This window comes from Dissoconium aciculare (genome assembly GCF_010015565.1).
Source record: "Dissoconium aciculare CBS 342.82 unplaced genomic scaffold K489scaffold_4, whole genome shotgun sequence".
NCBI lineage: Eukaryota > Fungi > Ascomycota > Dothideomycetes > Mycosphaerellales > Dissoconiaceae > Dissoconium > Dissoconium aciculare.
Genome location: NW_022984954.1, coordinates 983,387 through 1,004,714, shown reverse-complemented (window position 1 = coordinate 1,004,714; position 21,328 = coordinate 983,387). Strand labels below are relative to the sequence as shown.

Below are 21,328 nucleotides of genomic sequence, written 5' to 3'. Positions count from 1 at the left end.
TGTGGGCACCTATTGAGGTCTTCGTCACAATGTGTACGTGCTCTTGCAGTTATGTCCACAATATCCATGCGAGCATGCGATTCCAGAAGCATCGGACAGATCTTTCCAATTTTCCATTCTCGTGATTATAGTCTGTGTTGGTGGCTCATTGCCTGCAGGTGTATTGCATTTGGATGCGAAATGAGAGATTAGAAATCACTGCACTGGAATCCAGGGAGCGACATGCCTGCAGGAAGAGGGCGTCTAGGATGCTTCGTGCCGTGGTGCATTCTGCAAGTCCTGCACATTTATCGTCACTATGCTCCACCGAAGCGCTGTGCGGTCAGCTGATTGGCGACTGCTGCTTACCTACGCTTCTCGGGGACGGCAGGAAGTGACTTTGAAACAAGCAGATGCAGGTCAAAAAATGGATCTATCCATATGGATAGCACTTGTGCTCTCTCGCACATGCATGCCACCAACACCGCCCGGTTAGGACAACACTGTGCTGCTCAACTGTGACTTATTACAATCTCATACCGCTGATCGAACTCATCGAACTCGACTTCGACAGAAACGCTGGCGGCTGGGTCGGTTCGTTTTCGCCTGCGCGACAAAATCACCCGCTATCTCTTACGCCCATGCATACGATACTGTACAAAATCACTCTCTCGCCAAGCTTTCCTCATACCGCCACAAGCAATATTGTAAAATAGCGACGGTCGTGGTGTCACATATTCATTGATGTGACTGATGGGAGTCGCATGCTAAGCGCTCAGCTAATGAAGCGGCCAAGCGCGGCCGGTTCCGAGCACACCAAGGGGCATCTTGTCCCATCAAATCAGCGTCGCAAAGAGGCTCGGCCAGGCGCCGATGCCTGATCAAAAAGAGTTGGTGACTTGTCTCTCAAAGTACTAGTGGAGCACACTGAAGCTTCTCCCTCCGGAGAGTGAAGGTCCAAAGGGAGGGCGCAGAGAGAATCATGTCAGGCGGAGGAGGCACTAGTAATAGTGTCAAGCCAATACAAATCTCGCGGCCACTACCGCTGCACGACGCCGGCGCTCATGTCTCTTCCTTCTCGCCAGGCCGACGCATCGAAGAGGGTGTCGTGGGTGTGATACCGGACCCTCGCGTGCCCAATCAGTCGCTGCATTTTCACCCTGCTCTCCACGATCCCTTCCTCGTCCGGCAAGAAGATCAACAGCCATCATCCAACTCATCACCATCTTCGCCTACGCCTGGGTCTCTACCTCTCTCGACTCGTGTGCGCGCACCCGACCCAACCAAGAAAGTCACGAGGGACAACGATGAATTGCACTCAGCCATATCGCGCCAAGCCTTAGCGGAGTCGCGCAGGGCCAACGCCAGGAACCCATCCCTGCAATCACCCACTCACAGCACGTCCAGCTCGCCGGGATCGACCGTGCGGTATCCCTTGAACGTGTCTCCGACGAGCAACATGTCCAGCCCGATCGCGAATCCTCGCGCAAACAACATCGCCCACAGCAATATGACGCAACGAACGGCTTCGATCGACTCGAACATTTCTTCGATATCGGCCGCTTCTGCCGCGTTGCGACCGGCTCCGAATAGCGCTCTGCGTGCCCCACAGGATGCGGCCAGCCAACCCAGTGCCGCTGCTCTCATTGCGTCGACCGGATCCGCCGAGGCAGCCTTACAAAAAGTGCTCGCGGAGAAGCAGCAGCTCACCTCACATAACGCGCAATTATGGCGACTGGTAGAGAAGCAGAGATCGATGCTGCTCGGTCTCGGGAAGGATTTAGAGAAGATGACGAAAGAGAAGGAGAGATACAAGCGGAAACTCAAGGAACAACTCGCCCATGGAACCTCCATGAGTTCAATCATGACTGGCCAGTCTGCACAAACTGACGAACTCCTGGATCGTGACGACAGTCAATCACCCGCGCTGTTGGACGGCCAGCGGGTCTCTCCGAGTGAGAGCAGCAAAGGTCTACGTAAGTCGAGCGATATATCAGAGGTGGATTCGTCGAATGTTGGTCGCTCCGATACCCCACAGGATGCGACAACATATCAGCCACTGGGCCGGTCTGGTGTACTACATTCGGCAAACGTCAGTGCTCTGGCGGCCTCGCCAGAGCTGGAACGATCGTCAGCGAACGCGCCGGTCAGTTCGCCAGCGCCGCTGAACATCAGGGCAGCCAACAATACGTATGCACCCTCGAAGAGTCTCGATCAATCGGGCCGGGGAGGTCACAGTGAACAAGAGCCCGGCACGTTGTCGCCTATGCCCAATAGTCCGCAATCCGTGCTGTCTAGCCCCAAAACGAGGAAAGCGCCGCCTGCGCCGCTCAAACTGGAACGACGACCTACCAATGATGCGCCTCAGGAGATTGTGGATGCATCAGACTCCGACTACGAACTAGATGCGGACGGCGCGCGTGTCGAATATCAAGAGCGGGGTCGTAGGAAGACTCGCGAAGAAGATGATCGCGTGCGCGAGAAATCTTACCAAGCAGAAGAGGAGCACAGAAGTCGATCGAAGAAGGACAACAAACAAAGTCAGAGCAAGCCTGCAGTAGAGCAACCGCCGGTACCTGTGGCACCTGTTGAGGTACAGGCCACAGGTGTCGCGAAGGCGAAGATACCCGCATTTCAGAGCATGGTAAATCCGGCCGACATCGTGCGCAATCGCGTCGTCTCCGACATGCAACGGAACTTGAATGCGCCATCGATCTTGAGTCCTGGACTTCCAATGAGCCCTCGTCCTGGTGATCGACCGCTCCTTTCGCCCATGCCGCGGGCGTTCAATGGTCTGGGCGCTATGCCAATGTCACCCAAGCCTGGTATGGCGGCATTCCCTCTGTCACCACGTGCACCCCGACATGCCATTCCGTTGCCACCACAAACACCCAGTGCCATGAGCTACCCACACCTAGATCGCGCTGCCGCGTATCATCAGCAAATCCAGGCGCCCTCACAGCAGGCTGCAGCTCCGGTGTCTGAGCAGAACAAAATGTCGCCCAATGCGAGCCCAGACCTTGCTCGCGCTCCCAATGATCAGTCGCCAGGCGAAATTTTCACAGGCTTCGTATCCGATGCTTATCCCGGCCTGCTACTGCCGCCCAACGCTCTGCCCTCAATCTATGTCAAAACAACATCGCCGCGCATGAAGCCCTCCCGGCAGAGTTTTATTGCTCCCAGGCCAGGTGAGGAAAACCCAGTCTTCACAGTGGCCGTGTACGAACGATCTGCCAATAAACAGCTCTGGCGCACAGAGAAGACCTACCAGAGTCTAGCCTCCTTGGATCAGCAAGTCAAGGCGGTCTGCACGATTCAAGCAAGTCTTCCCGATCGGGCATTGTTTGTCGGTCATGCTCCTGCAAAGATCGATGCACGCAGACATGCAATCGACCAATATCTTGGAATTTTGCTCGAATCCGTCTACGAGGAGCGCGCTGCCAAGATCGTTTGTTTATTTTTATCCAGCGATGCGTTTGGAGCTGAAGCGAGCGAATATTTCGGAGCTCCAGCAGAGCCTCAGACCAATGCTCCAGTCCAGAAATTGAGACAGAATCGTTCCGGATACCTTACGAAGCGTGGAAAGAACTTTGGTGGCTGGAAAGCCAGGTTCTTCGTACTCGATGGGCCGAACCTGAAGTACTTCGAAGGACCTGGTGGAGCTCAGCTCGGCTCAATCAAACTTCAGAATGCACAGATTGGCAAACAATCGACCACTGCTGCATCGTCGACGGAGGATGAGGAGAATCAGTATCGGCATGCCTTCCTCATCTTGGAGCCGAAGAAGAAGGACTCAAACAGTTTGGTTCGACATGTGCTATGTGCTGAAAGTGATGAGGAGCGAGATGCCTGGGTTGAATCGCTTTTACAGTATGTCGATTTCAAGGACAACGAGGCCCATCCCTCCCTGCAAGCACAACTCTTGAAATCGGAGATCACGGGCCCTCGGAGCCCACGCCTGCAGAAGTCTTTGAACGACCTTCGATCCAATGGCGGCTCTCGGCCGTCAGATTTGCGGGCCGTGCAATACAACGAACTCACTGCTGGTGATGCGCCTACAATGGGTCCTCCCTTGAGTCCTCGAATTCCCGAGCCGTCGTCCCCTGGCTTCGACCGACTTGAACATACGAACGGCACTCACCCCACCATTTCTAAACCAAGCAATCTCCAGGTGATCCAGAATGCCGGCGATTGGGGCAATAAGCAGCCACCAACACCCGGTTTCAAGGACAAGAAGCGCAGTGTCTTCACGTTGCCTTTCAGCAGCAAAGGCAGATCGTCGTCAGACTTGCCGGCCTCTGACCGACCATCGACGGCAGGTGTGCGTGCTGTATTTGGCGTGGAGTTGGCGCTTGCAGTGGAGTATGCTCAACCTGCCGATGTCGTGACAGATCTGCCCGCTGTCGTGTATCGCTGCATTGAATATCTCACTGCTCAGAACGCCGTGGCTGAGGAAGGCATCTTCCGACTTTCTGGATCAAACACCATCATCAAATCTCTCAAAGAGCGCTTCAACACCGAAGGTGATATCGACCTTCTCGCCGAGGATAACTACTACGACATCCACGCCGTTGCGAGTCTGCTCAAGCTATACCTGCGTGAGCTTCCCTCGAGTATCTTGACGCGCGAGCTGCATCTTGAATTTCTCCGCTCCTTGGAATTGGCACATGAAGACAAGGTCGTCGCTGTCAACATTTTGGTCAACAAACTGCCACCTGCTAATCGTGCGTTGGTGGAAGCCCTTTCTGGCTTCATGTTGTTGATTGTCGACAATGTCGCCGTCAACCGGATGAATGTCCGCAATCGTAAGTCTTTCTGGTTCACCCCATCATATAACGATGAGGAATGCCGCGAGTTTTGCATACACACATACTAACCAAGCCCTCTCACTAGTCGGTGTCGTCTTCGCTCCAACATTGAATCTCCCTGGTCCATTGATTTCCCTCTTCGTCGAGGAGAAGTCCCGGATCTTCGGCCTGGCATATGATGAAGCATCTTCTCCCATTGCACACCAGTCCGCGCAAGCCTCCCAAAATTCAACCCCCACGGACCTTCGCTCTCCTCGCAAGCAAATGTTCTCCGACCTTCCCACTCCCGCCTACAACCAGACCACCTTCCAGCCTATGCATTTCGGCGGCAACAGTAGCAGGGGCCCACACTACACATCTGCCGGCAACCTCGCAGCTTCGGCTTCCGAGAACAACATGGGCATGGTCCCCGTACACCCACAAACCTACGCGCCGTACCAAATGGCGCCTCACGGTGAAGGCGGTTTCGGAAGCCTAAACGACGCTTTGCGCGCACCATCCTCATACCTATCCACCACTAGTCCCTCATCCTCTTCATCGCATCCTGGTGATTCGCGCCAGCAGCAGAGTGGTGGCGATTACACCTCCTCGGATTACAGCAATGGCGGAGGAAGCAACCAACACCTCATGACGCCTCGCGATGTCAAGGCCAAACGCCGCGAGAGTGGTATGCTAGCGGCCGGACAGATGATGAGCCCAGGCAAGAAGCCTAGCATGTCACGACTGCGCGAGGAGGAGAGTAGCACCAGCTTCTGATGCCAAGAGTCTCAAGAGTCATGAGGAAGCGCATGTGAGGGAACAGTTTCCTGATGAACGGGCAGAAACGGGGTGGATGTTTGGCTTCTTTGTTTTGTTCTTCCGCACTTGGTGCTCGCATCCCAGCGAGACTTCCTCTGATGTCTGATGCTTTCCCACATGCCTTTTCTTTGCCCCCGATTTTTCGTTGATTTTGTTGTTGTGCTGTTGTTCTTCATACCCCCGTTGCTGGCCTTTTCTTTATTTACTGAGCCTTCTTGGAAGGTTTCATTGATCATGGTAACCGCTGCTTTTTCTCTTTTGCATCGCACAACTTTATTAAGTCGACAGTATGGTATGCATCTCTATCGCTATCATTTACCGTGACACTTGTGAGAACTCTCAGACTACGTGAATGTGTCCCGGCTCTTAATTGCCCAGAGAACATGTTCCGACCAAACTGTCAGATCGTCAGATGGCCTGTATACATGGAGGAGACATATCGCTCCTCACAGTCGCCTGTGTACGAACACTCCGCGAGATTGTCCGACGATCACGAGATCTCTATCTTCCAATGATAAATCCTGTAAGCATCATGATTGAAATATCTCACACCACCCTCTCGTCGTGCCTCTGTATCACAAGCATTTCCCCCGCAAATTCGGCTGCTTCCGAGCCTCAAGTCAGATGCAGATGAAAAAGAGGCGACTCGTGCGGCTCGACTCTCTCTTCCGCCCATCATCGACTCGCTCTTCCCCGCAAAAAAGGGCAACGTTCGCGCAAACGCATGCATGTGTGCGTCGCCCGCCACTTTCTCGTTGGTGCGCGAGTCCGATACGAGGGGCGATACGAAGCTGGGGTGCAGTCAGATGCGATTTCATTAACCTTTTGGCGGGATAATCGCATGTGCGAGTCGTGGCGCAGGTCTCAATGGCGTACAATTATATACGGTTTGTACAGCATCAATTGAGATTTCTTTCTCTTTGAGTGTCTTTGATTAGAAGTTCGTTTCTTCTTTGCATTTGTGAATCTTCCACTGCATCACCATTCTGATCGGTTTATCCTCTGGACCGAGCTCGGATATAAGGATTCGGAGACGTCATTGAACATCAGAAGATCATCTATTCGACAACACGAAATTCTACTCTGCGGCTTGATATAACACATTAACACGTTCTCACACACATCGCAATACCGTGATCATGCCTCGACCAACCCTCCGAACCGAGATCTGCGAGCTCCTCGACATCGAATACCCCATCATCCTCGCCGGCATGGCGCGCACCTCCTCCGGCCCTCTCGCCGCCGCAGTTTCCAACGCCGGCGGTCTCGGCGTGATCGGTGGCCTGGGCTACACGCCCACGCAGATGCGCGAGATCATCCACGAAATCAAGCAGAACCTTCGCGACCCGAAACTTCCCTTCGGAGTAGATCTCGCGTTGCCACAGGTCGGCGGATCAGCGCGCAAGACCAACCATGACTACACCCACGGCCAGCTGGATGAGTTGATCTCGGTGGTGATTGAGGAGGGTGCGAAGTTGTTCGTTTCGGCGGTGGGGATTCCGCCAGCGCATGTCATCAAGAGGCTCCATGAGGCGGGGATTCTGGTCATGAACATGGTGGGACACCCGAAGCATGCGCACAAGGCGTTCAAGGCGGGTGTCGATATTGTCTGTGCGCAGGGTGGTGAGGGTGGTGGACACACTGGTGATATCGCCACGAGCATTCTCATTCCCGAGTGTGTGGATGTTGCACAGCAGTACAAGAGCCCGTTGACGGGAAAGCCTGGAATGGTGGTCGCCGCGGGTGGTATTTACAACGGACGGTCGTTGGCGGCGATGCTGTCGTTCGGTGCGGTTGGCGCCTGGGTCGGAACACGATTCGTCGCTGCCGAAGAGGCCGGGTGCTCGAAGCTGCACAAGGAGGCGGTCGTCGCCGCGACCTTCGAAGAGACTCAGCGGACGCTTGTTATCTCGGGTAGACCGCTGCGAGTCAGGGTCAACGACTACATCAAGGAATGGGAGAAGAGGCCTGAAGAGATCAAGAGGCTCTGTGACCAAGGAATCGTGCCAATGCAGCACGATATGGATGAGGACCGTGAGGTTGACTTTCCCTACTTGATGGGTCAGGTCGCTGGTGTCATCAAGGACATCAAGCCTGCTGGACAGATCGTCCAAGAGATGGTTCAGGAGTGCATTGACTCGCTCCGTCACCAGCAGACTTATCTGGAGGCAGGCAGGAGTAGCAAGCTCTGAGCGTGTCTTGTAAAACTTCCGTATTGTTTTCCTCGAGTATTACTGGCGTTTTTATTTAGCTTGTTAGACACGATCTCTAGCATGTATGGGTTATGAACAGATCTTGGAAAAATTAGCACACAGCATCCCAATTGACTATTCTCAAAAGCGCGAAATGTCTCGGCCAAAGATGTAATTGATGGTCCTGTTGATAAATTAGTAAATACGCTGCCGGGTCAAATGAATTTTCAACTCACCAGTATATCGGTATTAGCATACGGTTACGCCAGCTGACACTCTTTGCAAGATAGGCTCCACGCCATATGAGCCAAGCTACTCTGCCCGAGATATTGCCTCCAGCGCTCTGGACAAGCGCGTTGTGATCTCCAATATAGGCCATGATACCCAAATCTTTGTACTTGAAGTGTCGACTGGCGAGGTCTTCCTTGTTTAGTCGTTTCGACAACCAATTGGCCTTTTGGTTGGCAACTTGTGCTGTAGCAGGGTATGGAAGGTCCTCAATGGAAGCGCAATCTCCGAGCGCAAAGACATTCTCGATGATAGAGCCGTCACAACGTTGAATCTGCATCTTGTCGTTGGTGACGATTCCTCCCGTCCGTTGGTCGCGCTTGACTTTGCCATCAAGAGCATTCGCAACGAACGGATTCATCATCAGGCCTGTGGACCATACGCACATGCCTACGCCTACTTCGCCATCTTCTTTGACTTTCAATGTATACGAGAGCGGCGCTTGTCCTGCTTCGGGTTTACCGTTGTTCGATCCTGGTGTTCCAATTCGTAGCTCCTCGACATGGTGACTTGTGCGAATATGAATGCTTGCTCGTTGGAAATGTTTCATGGCGTATTGTCCTAACTTTTCGTCGAACATGCTCAAGACTTTCGGAGCGACATCGTAGATTGTGATGCGAAAGTGTTCGAAGAGCTCAGGATATAGTCGTTTCATATCCTCGTACACCGTGTCATGCAGCTCGGCCGCGAATTCAACGCCAGTTGGTCCGCCTCCTACGATGGCAAAGTTGAGGATCTGTTTCCTCATTTCCTCGGAAGTCGTTGGTAATGCAGCAGTCTCGAAGCATGTCAGTAGGCGGTTCCGAATTTTGCGAGCATCGCCAACATCTTTCAGAAAATAAGCATGTTCTTTGACACCCTTCGTGTTGAATGTTTGGACGTAGCATCCAACAGCTACAACGAGTTTGTCCCATGCAAGCTCGAACAATTGTCCCTTGGCTTTGTAGGCACTTTCCAGATCCGATTTCGACGCAGCAAGAGCTCTGCTTTGCAATGGATTCTGCACAGCTTCCTCGACAGTCAAAGTCTTTTTGTCAAAGTCGACCTGCTCAGCCCATGCCTGGAAGAATTCCGCTCCCGCACCACGGCCTTTGAATGATCGGACGGGCTCCAGCGCAGTCCGAAATTCCAGCGTACCTACGGCTGTACTGGCGAGTAGCGGAGTGAAGACAAAATATGAGCGAGGGCTCACGACGACAATTTGATATTTGCGCGCATCGAGCTCGCGAGACATGGAGAAGCCTGCCCAGCCAGACCCAAGGATCACAATTCTTTCACGGCCATTTCGCTGCTCATCGAGTTGCTTGATTGAAAGGGCCCGTCGGGAAATATGCAGGAGGTTTGGTCTCGATGTAGCTGTCAAAGACAGTCGCCATTGGCGATTGAATGCTGTTCTAGCCGGTTTTCGAAAGAGCTCCATATTGTACAAAACCGGAATACTGTGGGTTCTCAAGAATTTGAAATTTCAAAGTGAGCGCGTCTGCACAGAAATAGCCATAGCTTCGAGTCTGCCATTGTGATTTTGCTTGTGACATCAATCGTCCATCTGCAGGAGTCATCATGGCAGACTCCCCGAGTCAGCGCCGTCCAGCCGGGACGTCGCGGCAACCACGGGGAGGTTCGTGTCGCGGTCGCGTAACGAAGACAAAATATGACTGACCGTGATCCTCTCCGCCAGTTGTTGGAATTCCGCTCGCCTGCGGTAAGAAGCAAGGTATCACAGGTTCCAAAGACGTTCAACGCCTGCATCCGTGGTTCATTGTTCGGATTGACCGGCACGTGTGCATACCTAGGTGATAAGCACAAGGTTATCACCAACCCTAGCATGGCCTGGCCTTCCGGCGCTCCTGCAAGGGTGCGGTCATTCGTTCACGATGCTGAACCAACGCTCGCATCCATGTTTCCACCAAACAAAGCGTTCTCGGGCATGTTTCCAGCTCATCTGCGTGTGTCGAATATCCTCCGTTTGAGTATTGTGTGTAGTCATTGATTGGTGCAGCCGAATGAGCCGGAGCTACTAAATGTCACTCATGTCCATTGAGATTCACGGAGGCTACAGCATTGTAGCTGTGTGGTGACGCAGCCCTGCTCAACGCCGCCCTACTTGACGCCAAGAATATCCTTATGCTGCTAAGTGATTGCGGAGCTGGAGCGGCCAACAAAGCCAGCATTCATCTCTCCGACACGAATCAGGTTGTCCATCATTCCTAACCGTCGGTACTGAGCTCTTGAGATCATCCATTGATCATGTTCTCTGGGTCGAGCTCGTACCTAGGCGGCGCAAACGCCGGGCGCGCTGGCCAGCCTCAGTATGGTCAGCAACCGCAACAACCACCTCAAAGTCAAACCCCATTTGGCGCGCAGCAGCCTGGCTATGGTCAAGCTCCTCTGCAGCAGCAATACACCGGATATCCGGGAGGAGGCGTCTTGCCTCAAGCGACTGGATACCCTTCGCAACCACAGCAACAGCAACCTCAGCAATTCTTGCAACAGCCCCAATATGGAGGCTTCCAACAACCTCAGCCGACAGGCTTTCAGCCTCAGCCACAGCAACAAGCGCAACCGACTGGCTACCCACCAATGCCACAGGCGACACTTCAAGCGCCGGCACCCGCACAAGCACCACAGCCAACCGGCATGACGAGTGCAGACATGGCCAATTCATTCAGGGCATCTGCGCCATCCTCTCAACCGCCGTCCGCAGCCCCAGCTACGGGTAACAAGATTCCCAACATCAGGCTGAGCTTCATCACAGCACAGGATCAGGCCAAGTTCGAGCAGTTGTTCAAAAGCGCGACGGGTGGTGCTCAAGCTCTGACTGGAGAGAAGGCGAAAGATTTGTTGATCAGGAGTAAACTGGATGGGAATAGCCTGGCACAAATTTGGACACTATCAGACACAACGAAGTCCGGTCAGCTGCTCTTCCCGGAGTTCGCACTGTCCATGTACTTGTGCAATCTGAGGCTCACAGGAAAGGATTTGCCTGCCACTCTGCCTGAGAAGGTTCGCAATGAAGTTTCCAGCATGGTCGACATCATCTCTTTCGGCATTCCTGATGATGCTCCTCGACCACCGCAGCAGTCAAACGCGCCGAGCTTCACTGAGGTCCCACAGATTCAACAACCCCAGGCGCAGAACCCTTCCAACCAGCAATTACTTTCGGCCCTGACAGCACAACCAACAGGATTCCAGGTCCCGCAAGCGACAGGTTATCAACAATCTATGCAGCCACAGGCGACAGGTTATCCGGGCGGTATGCCTCAAGCCACAGGATACTCAGGGCCACGACCTCCGATGCCGCCAATGCCGACTGGCTTCGGCCAGAGCACTGGATTGATGCCGCAACAGACTGGCTATCCAGGCTCCATGCCTGCACCTCTCAATGCTCAGCCAACCGGCATGCCAGGTCAGTGGGGTCTAGTCAATGCACCAGCGAGTGGCCTACCCAATTTGCAGGCTCTGCAGCAGCAAATGATGCCGCAAGCTGGAAGGGAGACCGGCTTCACCACACAGGGGCTCAGGGGTAACGCCACAGTTCCCTGGGCGGTGACCAAAGACGAGAAAAAGATTTATGACGACATGTTTAAAGCATGGGACGGATTCGGGAAGGGATTCATCACGGGCAATCAAGCCATTGAGATTTTCAGCCAGTCAGGGTTAGACAAGCCAGAACTGGAGCAAATTTGGACGCTCAGTGATCCGCATAACAAAGGTCGGTTGAACCTCGATGAGTTCGCGGTCGCTATGCATCTCATCTATCGGCGATTGAACGGATACCCTGTGCCCAATCAGCTCCCGCCGGAGTTGATTCCCCCTTCGACGCGCCATCTCAACGACAGCATTGGAACTATGAAGGGCCTTCTCAGCCAAGACGCGCAAGAGCGTAAATCTAGTGGCGCGTTCTTGCAGCCACAGAAGACTGGAGTAAGCTACTTGAAATCACGTTCGTTCAAGAGCGGCGCCGGCTCGGAATTAGGACGCAAAGATGCTACAGTATTCAAAAACGATGACAACGATGTCGGTTATCGCTCATCGGCTAGGCGCAGAGTCGGACAAGATGGTGCTAGAAGCTCGTCTCCTGCCCACAGCGAAACCAGTAGTCTCAACGCTGACGACATGAGCATTGACCAGCTAAAGAAGACCATCAGAGAGAAGCAGGTTCTCCTGGACGCGATGGACTTTGAAGATGAAAATAGTCAAGACCAGGAGGATGCACTTGATCGAAAGGATAGAAAGGAGAGCGAGGATTTGTTCCGACGCATCCGCAGGATACAAGAAGACATCGACAGCCATCCTGCCAGCGCCTTCAAAAACGGTAGCTCTGATGCCGAGACCCGGACATTTCAACGGCAGCTGCGCACATTGCAGGACCGTCTCCCGGAGCTTGCCAGCCACGTCAGGCGTTGTGAGCGTGCGATTGCAGATGCTCAACTCGAATTGTTCAGACTGAAGGACGCTAAAGCACACCCTGGAACGGCCACCCCCATCATTGGCACTGGTCCTGGTGGTGCAGTGACCGAAAGCGACAGGTTGAAAGCAAGAGCCAAAGCCATGATGCAACAACGTTCCGCAGCACTGACTGGCAAGAAGATTGATGTCGCAGATGACGGTAGCGCTGCTGCACGACGTCTCGAGGACGAGAGCAAGCGCGTTACTCGCGAGCGCGAGGATAACGAAAAAATGGTTCGAGAAGTTGAGGAGAGCGTCACGGAATACAGCAAGAGTCTAGAGTCCAGTCTGAAGGAGGGCGCGCCATCAGCTGCGGATGATCATGAGAGGCGCCGTTGGGAGGATGGTCTCGGTGTAGAAGATGAGGTCAAGGATTTCATTTTCGATCTCCAGCGAAGCTCCCGCGCAGCTCGCATTCGTACCCAGGAGAAGACACAACCAAAGTCTAGGGCAGCTGGATTGGCGGACGATGAAAGCCGTACGAATTCACCTATCTCGCGCACGGACAGTCCGGCCTCAAGCAAGTTTGTTACATCGACTCCACAGACCAGTGGATCGTCCTATGCCAGCTACAAAACAGCAGAGGAACGAGCAGCTTTCATCAAGCAGCAAGCAGAACAGCGCATGGCCGAGCGTCTCGCAGCCCTTGGAATCAGAACCCCAGCTAAAGGTGGAGAGACTGCTGCACAGCGTGCCGAGCGCGAAAGCAAGGAACGCGAAGATCGCCGGAAACAGGCCGAGGCTGAAGATGCTCGACGCGAGGAGGAAAGACGCGCAAGACTTGAAGGAGAGTCCATCGCGCCGCCTGCGCCTGCCGCCGCCGCTGCATCTAAGGCTAAACCTCCGCCTCCTGCCCCGAGAAACAAAGCAAGCGAGGGAACGCAAGGTTCAAGTAGCAATCCATGGCAAGCGGACACTAAGCGAGCTGAAGAGCAGGCGTTGAAGGAGCAAGGAGCGGCGATCGCTGAAGAGACCAAGCAATTAGAGTATGTATCTCCCCCAAACTTGCTACAACTTCGCATTCACTGACAATAACTAGGGACGAGGAAGCTCGCCAGGAGCGCGAGCTGCAAGCCCAACGTGCAGAGGCAGAAGCATCTCTACGAGCCTTAGAGGAGCAAGTCAAGGCAGGCAAGCTCAAAAAGGCTGAGGAGAAGAAGCGTCGCGAGGCTGCCAAGAAAGAGACTCAAGAGAAGGAGACTCGCCTTACGGCTCAGCGCGCCGAGATTGAAGCTGCAAAGGAGAAGGAACGACAGCTGCGACTTCAGCTCGAAAGCATGGGTGACGATGACGATTCCAGTGATGATAATGATGAGGGCCCGGTCGATGCTTGGAAAAGCCGTGCAGAGCCATCGTCGGCTCCCGCAGTGCCGCAAGTGTCGCTACCTACAGTATCCGAGCCACCTGCCGCTCCACCTTTGCCTCCGACAGCTGCACCTGTGCCTGAAGTTGTGACAAGCCCTCCAGAACAGTCGAAGAACCCGTTCTATCGCAATCTGAGCCAACCCTCCGCCCAATCCTCCGCTGCGCCTTCTATTGTTTCACCTGACAGCAACAGCGAGACCAAACTCGACACCAATCCGTTCCATCGCATCACTTCACAGGAAGTCGCTAAACAGCAGACTGCTCTGCCGGATCCCGTGCAGGCAGTGAACCGCAGCCGCTCCAAGAAACCCGCCGATGAAGACGACTGGTCGGTCATGGAGTCCGACGACGATGACGACGACGATGATGACGAAGATAAGCCTCAAGGCGGTAGCGCCAAGCAACTTGCTTCTATTCTTTTCGGCACAATGGCGCCGCCGCGTCCACTTTCCGCCATGGACAGCCCAGCTTCTGCGACGGGTTCTCCTGCACCAACCCGTTTCGCTTCGCCACCACCTGCTCCGCCAATGCCAACTGGAGGCGCGCCTCCACCGCCACCGTTCCCGACGAGCAGTGCTCCACCACCACCGCCAATGCCCAACCTGGGTGCTCCACCACCCCCACCAATGCCAAACATGGGCGCTCCTCCACCACCGCCGATGCCAGGAACGGGTGCACCTCCGCCGCCACCGATGCCCGCGGCAAGTGCACCGGCCGCCAGACCTAATGTGGGCGGACTATTGGGTGAAATTCAGGCCGGAAAGGGATTGAAGAAGGTGCAAACCAAGGATCGCAGTCAATCATCAACGGCGGGCAGAGTGCTGTGAGCGGTTTGAGCGATTAAGTCAACGCTGGGGAAGGATCGATCTGAATAATTATAGGACTCTGTTTTGAGACGTAGCCACGGAAAACTTTCGATTCGTGAATTTAGACACGAGACTGCAAGACGTGTCGGAAACATTCTAGATAGATGTCGAATGAACAGAGCAAACATCATGAGTCCCGAAATGTTGAAATCGACATGCTGCGTTTTCACACCTGTCATCAAACTATGCTCTTCATCCAGGGCATATCGTCTCAGACGGACCGAGACTCAATTCCCGTAAGGCGAATTCAATAGCAAACGCAGAATTCGTCGATATCGTACGTAGTTACAAAGACGTCCTCAAAGCTCCCTCGACGACGAAGGAACGAAATCCACCTTCCCTCTCTCCCCCAACCTCTTCTTCTCCCTCCGCTCATTCTGCCACACCAATTTCTCCACAAAGCAACTCTCCGGCCAATTGGTCCTCACCGCCGACTCGGGTGCCAGCGAACTAGCATAGCTCTGCTCCAGGGTGATGCCCGCTACATTCATCAGATTGGTGAGAAAGCCGGGGTTCTCCAGAGCTGGGTGTTTGGCGAGACGCTCGTTGAAATGGATGTTTTGCTTTTTAAGAGTGAGGAAACGTTCGAATTTTTTGGTCGTTTGGGAGAGAGTCAGGGCTTCTTCGCTGTTTGAGGCTGGTGGCGGAGGGGCGTCCGGGATAAGGAACGAGGGGTTTGTGGGCATGGTGAGGTCGCGGAGTCTTTGGCGCTCCGTGGTGTAGGGCGAAGAGGGCGGTGAAGTCAGTGCGTCTTCGTCGACGGCGGAGGTGGGGATTTGACTCGGTCCTTGAGCTGGGCCTGAAGGTGGGCTTTCACTTGGAACTTGCCCTGGGGGTTGTGATGAGACTTTGTTTGATTGAAAGTCTTCGGGATTTCCTCGAGTCACTTGAGCATCGGCTTGTGGAATTGATCGATCGGGAACATCTTGCTGGCTGCGGGATGCTTTCACTTGGGCTGTGGGAGTCAGGAGAGTGTCAAGTAAATCGTATCATCGATCATCACGCACATGAATCAGTTACAGTGGCAGTCTTTGATATTTCGAGCTCCGCTATCTAGACGTATTTGCACCTATGAGTAGTGATCCATGACTCTGTCCTTCACGATTTGGAGGGCAACCTCCTACCTTGGTCGATTTTTCAGGCTGTATGTTATCTTCATCCTCACTGCTGTCATACCCAACGAGTCCACTCATGATGCGTTCAGCGAACTGGGACGTTGTTGCGAAAGGAACTTGTGGAGGAATTGGGGAAGTCCTGGAGCAATGGAAGTGAATATCACGTGATCATATCGTCAGCACGCGTCAGTGCTCGTCGCCTAAGCTTCATGTGCTTCTAAGCTCGCTGCGGCAACATGCCTTCCCAATAGAGTAGCGGCACGATATCAACACCCTTACAAAGAAACCTCAATTATCCACCTCGATCTTTGACAAAAGACCGGACCATTAAAACCGATCTAGATATATCACGACTTTCACCAGACCCGTCAACATGAACCACCTACCACAAGCCTGGGGCAGAGTACGTTGCAGCGAGCGTTCAATCATGAGGCAGCCAAACTGATACACAAGACCAGCCTCGCGATGATGTCTACGGCAGCTACAATCCCACATATCTCCCGCAATCCCACGGCGGCACCCAACAACCCATCACACACACCCAATCGCCCGTGGTCACCGGCACATCGGTCATCGCGATCAAATTCTCCACGGGCGTCGTAATCGCCGCCGACAACCTCGCCTCGTACGGCTCCCTCGCCCGCTTCACCGACGTCAAGCGTCTGAAACCGTTCAACCGCAAAGCGGTAGTCGGCTTCGGCGGCGATGTCAGCGACATGCAATACCTCGACCGGCTGCTCAACTCGCTCGACGTCGAGGAGAACTACGCCGTGGGCAGCGGGCGGGACGCCAGCGGCGAGCTGGAGCACGTGTTGATGAGCGCCAAGAACCTGCACACCTACCTCAGCAAAGTCATGTACAAGCGCCGGACGGATTTCAACCCGCTGTGGAACGCCCTGCTCGTGGCGGGGCTGGACGAGAAGAATGTGCCGTTCCTGGCATCGGCGGATCTGCTGGGGACGACCTTCAGTGCGCCGACGCTGGCGACGGGGTTCGGGGCGCATTTGGCCCAGCCGATTCTGCGGAAGGTGGTGCCGGATGAGGAGGCGAGTAAGGCGTTGGATCGGGCGACGGCGGTGAAGGTGGTGCAGGATTGCATGAAGGTCTTGTTCTACCGTGACGCGAGGAGTATGAATGAGTACAGCATTGCGGTGATTGACGAGAAGGGCGTCGAGCTGAAGCAGAATGAGAAGCTGGAGAACCAGAGCTGGGATTTTGCGGATCGGATCAAGGGTTATGGCACCCAGACGGTATAGGGTGGAGGCCAGGTGTTGCGCCTTACTAGGCCATGTTTCTATGAAACACGCGTACGACGTTGATGTCAAATGATTCGGATGGGAAATATGGCCCTTTTGAGGCCAGTGATGTATACTATCAATCACATACGCAATGCATGAAATGAATCAAACATGGAAGCACGTAAAGAAATTGCAACACTCTGGTTCGGGAACGACGACTGTGACCAGCACGATCTGTCCTTCCGTATTGATATACAATAGTGTACACAGCCAAAATATTCAGCAAGATCGGCCGTCTCATGTCCAAGACGCCATATCCAACTCGTTATTGTGCCAAAGTTTCCGTCACCGGATCAGCATCATTACCAACATCGGTAACCTCGCGATGATACTTACCAGCATCCGCCGCAGAATTCTCCACAGCCTGGCGTGCAAACTTCCTCTCCTGTGGATCCTCAATTTCCATCTGTCCCCGAATCGCCTGAGCCATCTCCTCGCTCGTGGCGAACCGTTTCTCGCCCGTCAGGGGATCCCAAATGTAGCCTTCGCGTAACCACATCCATCGGAGACAAGCCCGCAGTTCCTTGTCGAGGGGGACCACACGTTTCCATTCCGGCTCGAAGTTTTCGAAGTCCTTGGCGTTCAAGCCGCGATAGTCATCCGCCACGCCGCGGAGGACGTCGCGGCAGAAGATTCGCCAGCTGTCATAGGCATATTGTTTGCAACCTGGCATGTGGCCAAGTTCGAGGGCGCCGGGGGTGATCTCCACGTCGTCTTCGAGGATGTCGGCGCTCTTCATTGATTTGCCGTCGCCGGGGGAGGGATAGTGTAGCGTTCGGTAGCGGCGACTGCGTGTCGGAGGATTTGTGAGCCAGACTTTGGCGATTTCGACGATTCGCTTAGAACGTTGATTTCCGAGGCCGAGATGTTCAATCATAGTTCTGAGCTCGGTGACGTCGGCGTTGGCGATGTTCTCGATGGTGATGTATCTTGCCTTTAGGGCCCAGAAGACGGGCATTGCGGCTCGGCCGGTGGTCTGGTTTAGGAATACTACGGCGATGATAAGCCAGAATGGCTCCTGCCATAGCCTCTCTTGCACGATTCCAAATTTATCCTCGAGGATGGATGGGACGGGATTGGCGGACATGCCGGCGGTTGACTTCTTCCTGACGCCGCCATGAGGATTGTACAGATCAACTCTATCGAAAAGTGCTGGGTCGGTTTTGGGTCGAGGAGAGAAGTGGTTGCTTTTACATCCAGTGGTCTTGCGTTTGAGTCTCGTAGACTGCCTTTTTGCATTGCTGACTTGCTCGGCAGATTGATCATCGTCCTGAGCGATTCCCGACTCAACCAGCAGTGCCGTATGCTCTACTTCGTTCGATGCAGAGTCCGTGGCAGTTGCATCTGCCTGATTTATTGATGGCGCGGAGTCTTCGGCTGCCTCATGTAGTTTATCAGCCGATTGTACTCTAAGCTTGTGAGTGCGCTGAGGAGTGTCGACCAAGACCTCTGTCACTCTGCGCTTGATAGGCGAAAAATGTTTGCTCTTGGTGCCGGTAGTCTGGCGTTTTAATCGAACGGCTTTCCTCTTTCCTGAGGGCTCCGGGCAAAGTAGTGGAGCGGGTTGATTTGACCCTTCATCGGTAATGCTTTCCGGGTGCGTGTGTAGATGCTCTGCAGGAATGTCTGGTAAACTTGGAGATCGACTCAAGCAGCTCAATTCACTAGAGGACTCGCTGAGGTTGCAATGATCATCGTCGAGATGACAGCTGTTTGTTTCGTGATTGGACTCGTGCTGATGTGTTTGCGATTTCTCAGATGACTGTGTGACGTGTTGAAACTCGCTCCTCGGCTGAGTTAAAGTGCGAGCTGATGACATGAGATCATCACGGCAGACCACTAATGAATCTATGCATTCACCGCTATGATTGTTCGTTATAAACCTTTCCGTGGCGTTAGAGCCGGGAGCATCGGAGGGATACGAAGGCTTACTTTTGGGCAGTGGACGAGTCACATTTAGGACATCACTGACAATCTGATTCATTTCGGCGTAAAGGCTGTTCTGGGAATCCTCTTGATCTAGCGGAGGCCTGTTGACATTTGACGATATGCCTAAACTTAGCTTTGTTGATGATGAGGGCTCCTGACGACTGCCTGGTCCATCATCGTTTGTGCTGCGTGGAAATTTGTCATGATATAGAACAGTCCCGTCTATGCCGCTTTGGGTATCGCAGGAATCGGACGTGGCCTTGATGTTTGACATCTCGTCTTGGCTTGTTCGGTCATCTTCAACTCCTTCGTTGGATGAGAATGTCACACGTGATCTCTTTGCTTGACCCGTCTTCATTATACCATGAAGCGATGATCGACGATCTGAACCGCGCAGAGCTAAAGTCACAGGCGACGATAGTATATTTGAGGGACGTGAGGTGGAGGCTGCTTGGTCCTGCAGCGCATCGGGTATACCCCCTGATGAGAGAAGCTCTCTCGATTGACCGACTTCGGTAGGACTTCTAGCAACAGAGATCCCAACCTCACCCGTGGCAATATGCGCTTCGGCAGGGATTTGTGATGCAAAGCTCTCCGCAAACGAACCACGAACGATCGACCTTGGGTCGAAAGCGCTTACACTGTCATCACTGTCACTTGAATCGTCGCTGTCTTCATCACTACCATTTTGCAGCGAGAGCAACCCATCGACCACTGCCCGATCGTCATATGTTGCTTCTTGGAACGGCGTCGAGGATAGGCTCGCTGTAAAGCGCGTGGAGGATGGTCTCTTTGACGACGCTCGATGTTTTGAATAATTTGTCAGTTGTGTGCATGAAGCACGTGGTTCTGTTTGGGATTCCGGCTGAGGCGCTAGAGCATGATGACTGCATTTCGGACTTTGTACTACTGGCATTGGCAGCCTACTGGCAATTTGGGCACCTTGTCCGTTCACTGCCATGCAGGTGGAATCCTTCTGCAGAACTTCGGGCAAAGCATCACGACAGCTAGATGGAGTCGTCCTGGAGAGCTCGCTTGTGGGCGGCCTTACTCTGCCCGAGTCGGGCCATTGCTTGATTGGTGGTTGTGGAAGCTGTGTTGTGCAGACTTGTTTGAGCAGAGCTCGGTCTAGCGTCGGTCTCTTTGGCTCACTTTCAGCATAGCCCACCCTTGACTTTCGTTTGCGTGTCATAGTCGTTTTATTTCATCGGGGATGGAGGCAAGCCATGACAGTGAGCACTCATTCGTCGCAATGTGTCAATAATAGCACAATGCTGTCGTCGGAGTGCATTCATCGTGATTGGATCGCACTTTTCAAGCCTGAAGAGGGATAGATGGAAAGGCGCGTGCCGTCCCAGCTCCGCCCGCATTACGTATCAGATCGTCATGCTCGGCCGAGATTATCACTCGCACGTGATCTGGACGGAAGAGAAATTATCCAGCAGATGACTTCAGCGGCTTATGCCTGGGGCCGATCGTCAGGGAGAGTCACGTAACCATTGTGCCGGTTCCGAGCAGAGCGCTCTTGTGGGTGCAGTGTGTTTACGCAAGCACGTGTGTGGGGGGGTGATGGTGGTGGTGGTGGCGTTGGTTGTCCAGCACTTCTTACATTACGGTCGCTCTCACAAGTGCAGCCCTCGAGTGAATGCTGGAGTGATCGGCGGGCAAGAATCCTTTGGCGTTGTCAGGGCTGCCGCCCACGCCGCCACAAAACATCAGCGTCGTTAATTCCCCAGGTGCGCGACGCAAATGCGACGCCCTCGACAGACAAAGATTTAGCCCGCGTGCAGAGCGCATCATCGGAGCATTGTCGTTCCGCCCTCCCGGTTTTGCAGCACGTTCTGTCTTGGATCCAATGCACATGGGTCCATACACTGCCAGGCAATTGCCAGACCTAAACGCTGGTCGTTGCTATGTCAGTACTGTGTGAGATTCCCTAGGCTAGGTAGGTACTCGAGTTATTATGCGAGGTCTAACCAAGAACAGGCGATGATGGTGAATGTGTAGAACGACTAAGCACGAGCACCACGGCCACGATGGAATAATCATGTAGCGACCTCATCGAAGACAGAATATAGAAACAGCGCAATACCAAGCCCAGCGTTGGCCAAGCGTCGAGGTGGGAATCAAGCATGAAAACTTTATTTCAGCCCCCAACCATAATCAAACCACGAGGCCGCCATGAGCGCACGGGGTTCGTAGAGTTGGGTACTGTTTGGGGTCTAGCGATCTACACTATGA

At 53.8% G+C, this 21,328-nt stretch overlaps 7 protein-coding genes across 7 annotated transcripts; 4 read left to right on the top strand and 3 right to left on the bottom strand.

Annotated features, from left to right (window-relative positions):
- Positions 1–925: 925 nt before the first annotated feature.
- K489DRAFT_378729 (RhoGAP-domain-containing protein) lies at positions 926–5,899 on the top strand. The gene is made up of 2 exons (XM_033604468.1): positions 926–4,784; positions 4,873–5,899. Exons 1-2 carry the CDS (start codon positions 962–964, stop codon positions 5,541–5,543), a joined length of 4,494 nt encoding a protein of 1,497 aa, XP_033461350.1. The 5' UTR covers positions 926–961; the 3' UTR covers positions 5,544–5,899.
- Positions 5,900–6,724: 825 nt separating this feature from the next.
- Positions 6,725–7,777, top strand: K489DRAFT_316447 (2-nitropropane dioxygenase; the record flags this gene model as incomplete). Its single annotated transcript, XM_033601165.1, has 1 exon — positions 6,725–7,777. The coding sequence occupies one exon, from the start codon at positions 6,725–6,727 to the stop codon at positions 7,775–7,777; it is 1,053 nt and encodes a 350-aa protein (XP_033461349.1).
- Positions 7,778–7,847: 70 nt separating this feature from the next.
- On the bottom strand, positions 7,848–9,600 carry K489DRAFT_179572 (FAD/NAD(P)-binding domain-containing protein). The gene is made up of 2 exons (XM_033599448.1): positions 8,014–9,600; positions 7,848–7,961 (listed from the first exon to the last, which is right to left on the bottom strand). Exons 1-2 carry the CDS (start codon positions 9,483–9,485, stop codon positions 7,919–7,921), a joined length of 1,515 nt encoding a protein of 504 aa, XP_033461348.1. The 5' UTR covers positions 9,486–9,600; the 3' UTR covers positions 7,848–7,918.
- Positions 9,601–10,312: 712 nt separating this feature from the next.
- On the top strand, positions 10,313–14,706 carry K489DRAFT_369197 (uncharacterized protein; the record flags this gene model as incomplete). The annotated part of the gene is made up of 2 exons (XM_033603016.1): positions 10,313–13,500; positions 13,554–14,706. The coding sequence occupies 2 exons, from the start codon at positions 10,313–10,315 to the stop codon at positions 14,704–14,706; spliced, it is 4,341 nt and encodes a 1,446-aa protein (XP_033461347.1).
- Positions 14,707–14,875: 169 nt separating this feature from the next.
- On the bottom strand, positions 14,876–15,903 carry K489DRAFT_179626 (uncharacterized protein). The gene is made up of 3 exons (XM_033599449.1): positions 15,870–15,903; positions 15,753–15,794; positions 14,876–15,700 (listed from the first exon to the last, which is right to left on the bottom strand). Exon 3 carries the CDS (start codon positions 15,429–15,431, stop codon positions 15,045–15,047), a length of 387 nt encoding a protein of 128 aa, XP_033461346.1. The 5' UTR covers positions 15,432–15,700; positions 15,753–15,794; positions 15,870–15,903; the 3' UTR covers positions 14,876–15,044.
- Positions 15,904–16,209: 306 nt separating this feature from the next.
- On the top strand, positions 16,210–17,344 carry K489DRAFT_335594 (proteasome core particle subunit beta 7). The gene is made up of 2 exons (XM_033602192.1): positions 16,210–16,263; positions 16,319–17,344. The coding sequence occupies exons 1-2, from the start codon at positions 16,234–16,236 to the stop codon at positions 17,114–17,116; spliced, it is 828 nt and encodes a 275-aa protein (XP_033461345.1). The 5' UTR covers positions 16,210–16,233; the 3' UTR covers positions 17,117–17,344.
- A 79-nt stretch (positions 17,345–17,423) lies between these two features.
- On the bottom strand, positions 17,424–18,245 carry K489DRAFT_316153 (DNA glycosylase; the record flags this gene model as incomplete). The annotated part of the gene is made up of 1 exon (XM_033601138.1): positions 17,424–18,245. One exon carries the CDS (start codon positions 18,243–18,245, stop codon positions 17,424–17,426), a length of 822 nt encoding a protein of 273 aa, XP_033461344.1.
- Between the last annotated feature and the right edge of the window lie 3,083 nt (positions 18,246–21,328).

Coding starts and splice junctions, on each gene's coding strand:
- K489DRAFT_378729 (XM_033604468.1), top strand. CDS start 962: ATGTCAGGCGGAGGAGGCACTAGTAATAGTGTCAAGCCAATACAAATC. Junction 4,785..4,872: donor CCGGATGAATGTCCGCAATC/GTAAGTCTTTCT, acceptor CCCTCTCACTAG/TCGGTGTCGTCTTCGCTCCA.
- K489DRAFT_179572 (XM_033599448.1), bottom strand. CDS start 9,485: ATGGAGCTCTTTCGAAAACCGGCTAGAACAGCATTCAATCGCCAATGG. Junction 7,962..8,013: donor ATGCTAATACCGATATACTG/GTGAGTTGAAAA, acceptor ATTTATCAACAG/GACCATCAATTACATCTTTG.
- K489DRAFT_179626 (XM_033599449.1), bottom strand. CDS start 15,431: ATGCCCACAAACCCCTCGTTCCTTATCCCGGACGCCCCTCCGCCACCA.
- K489DRAFT_335594 (XM_033602192.1), top strand. CDS start 16,234: ATGAACCACCTACCACAAGCCTGGGGCAGA. Junction 16,264..16,318: donor TACCACAAGCCTGGGGCAGA/GTACGTTGCAGC, acceptor ACACAAGACCAG/CCTCGCGATGATGTCTACGG.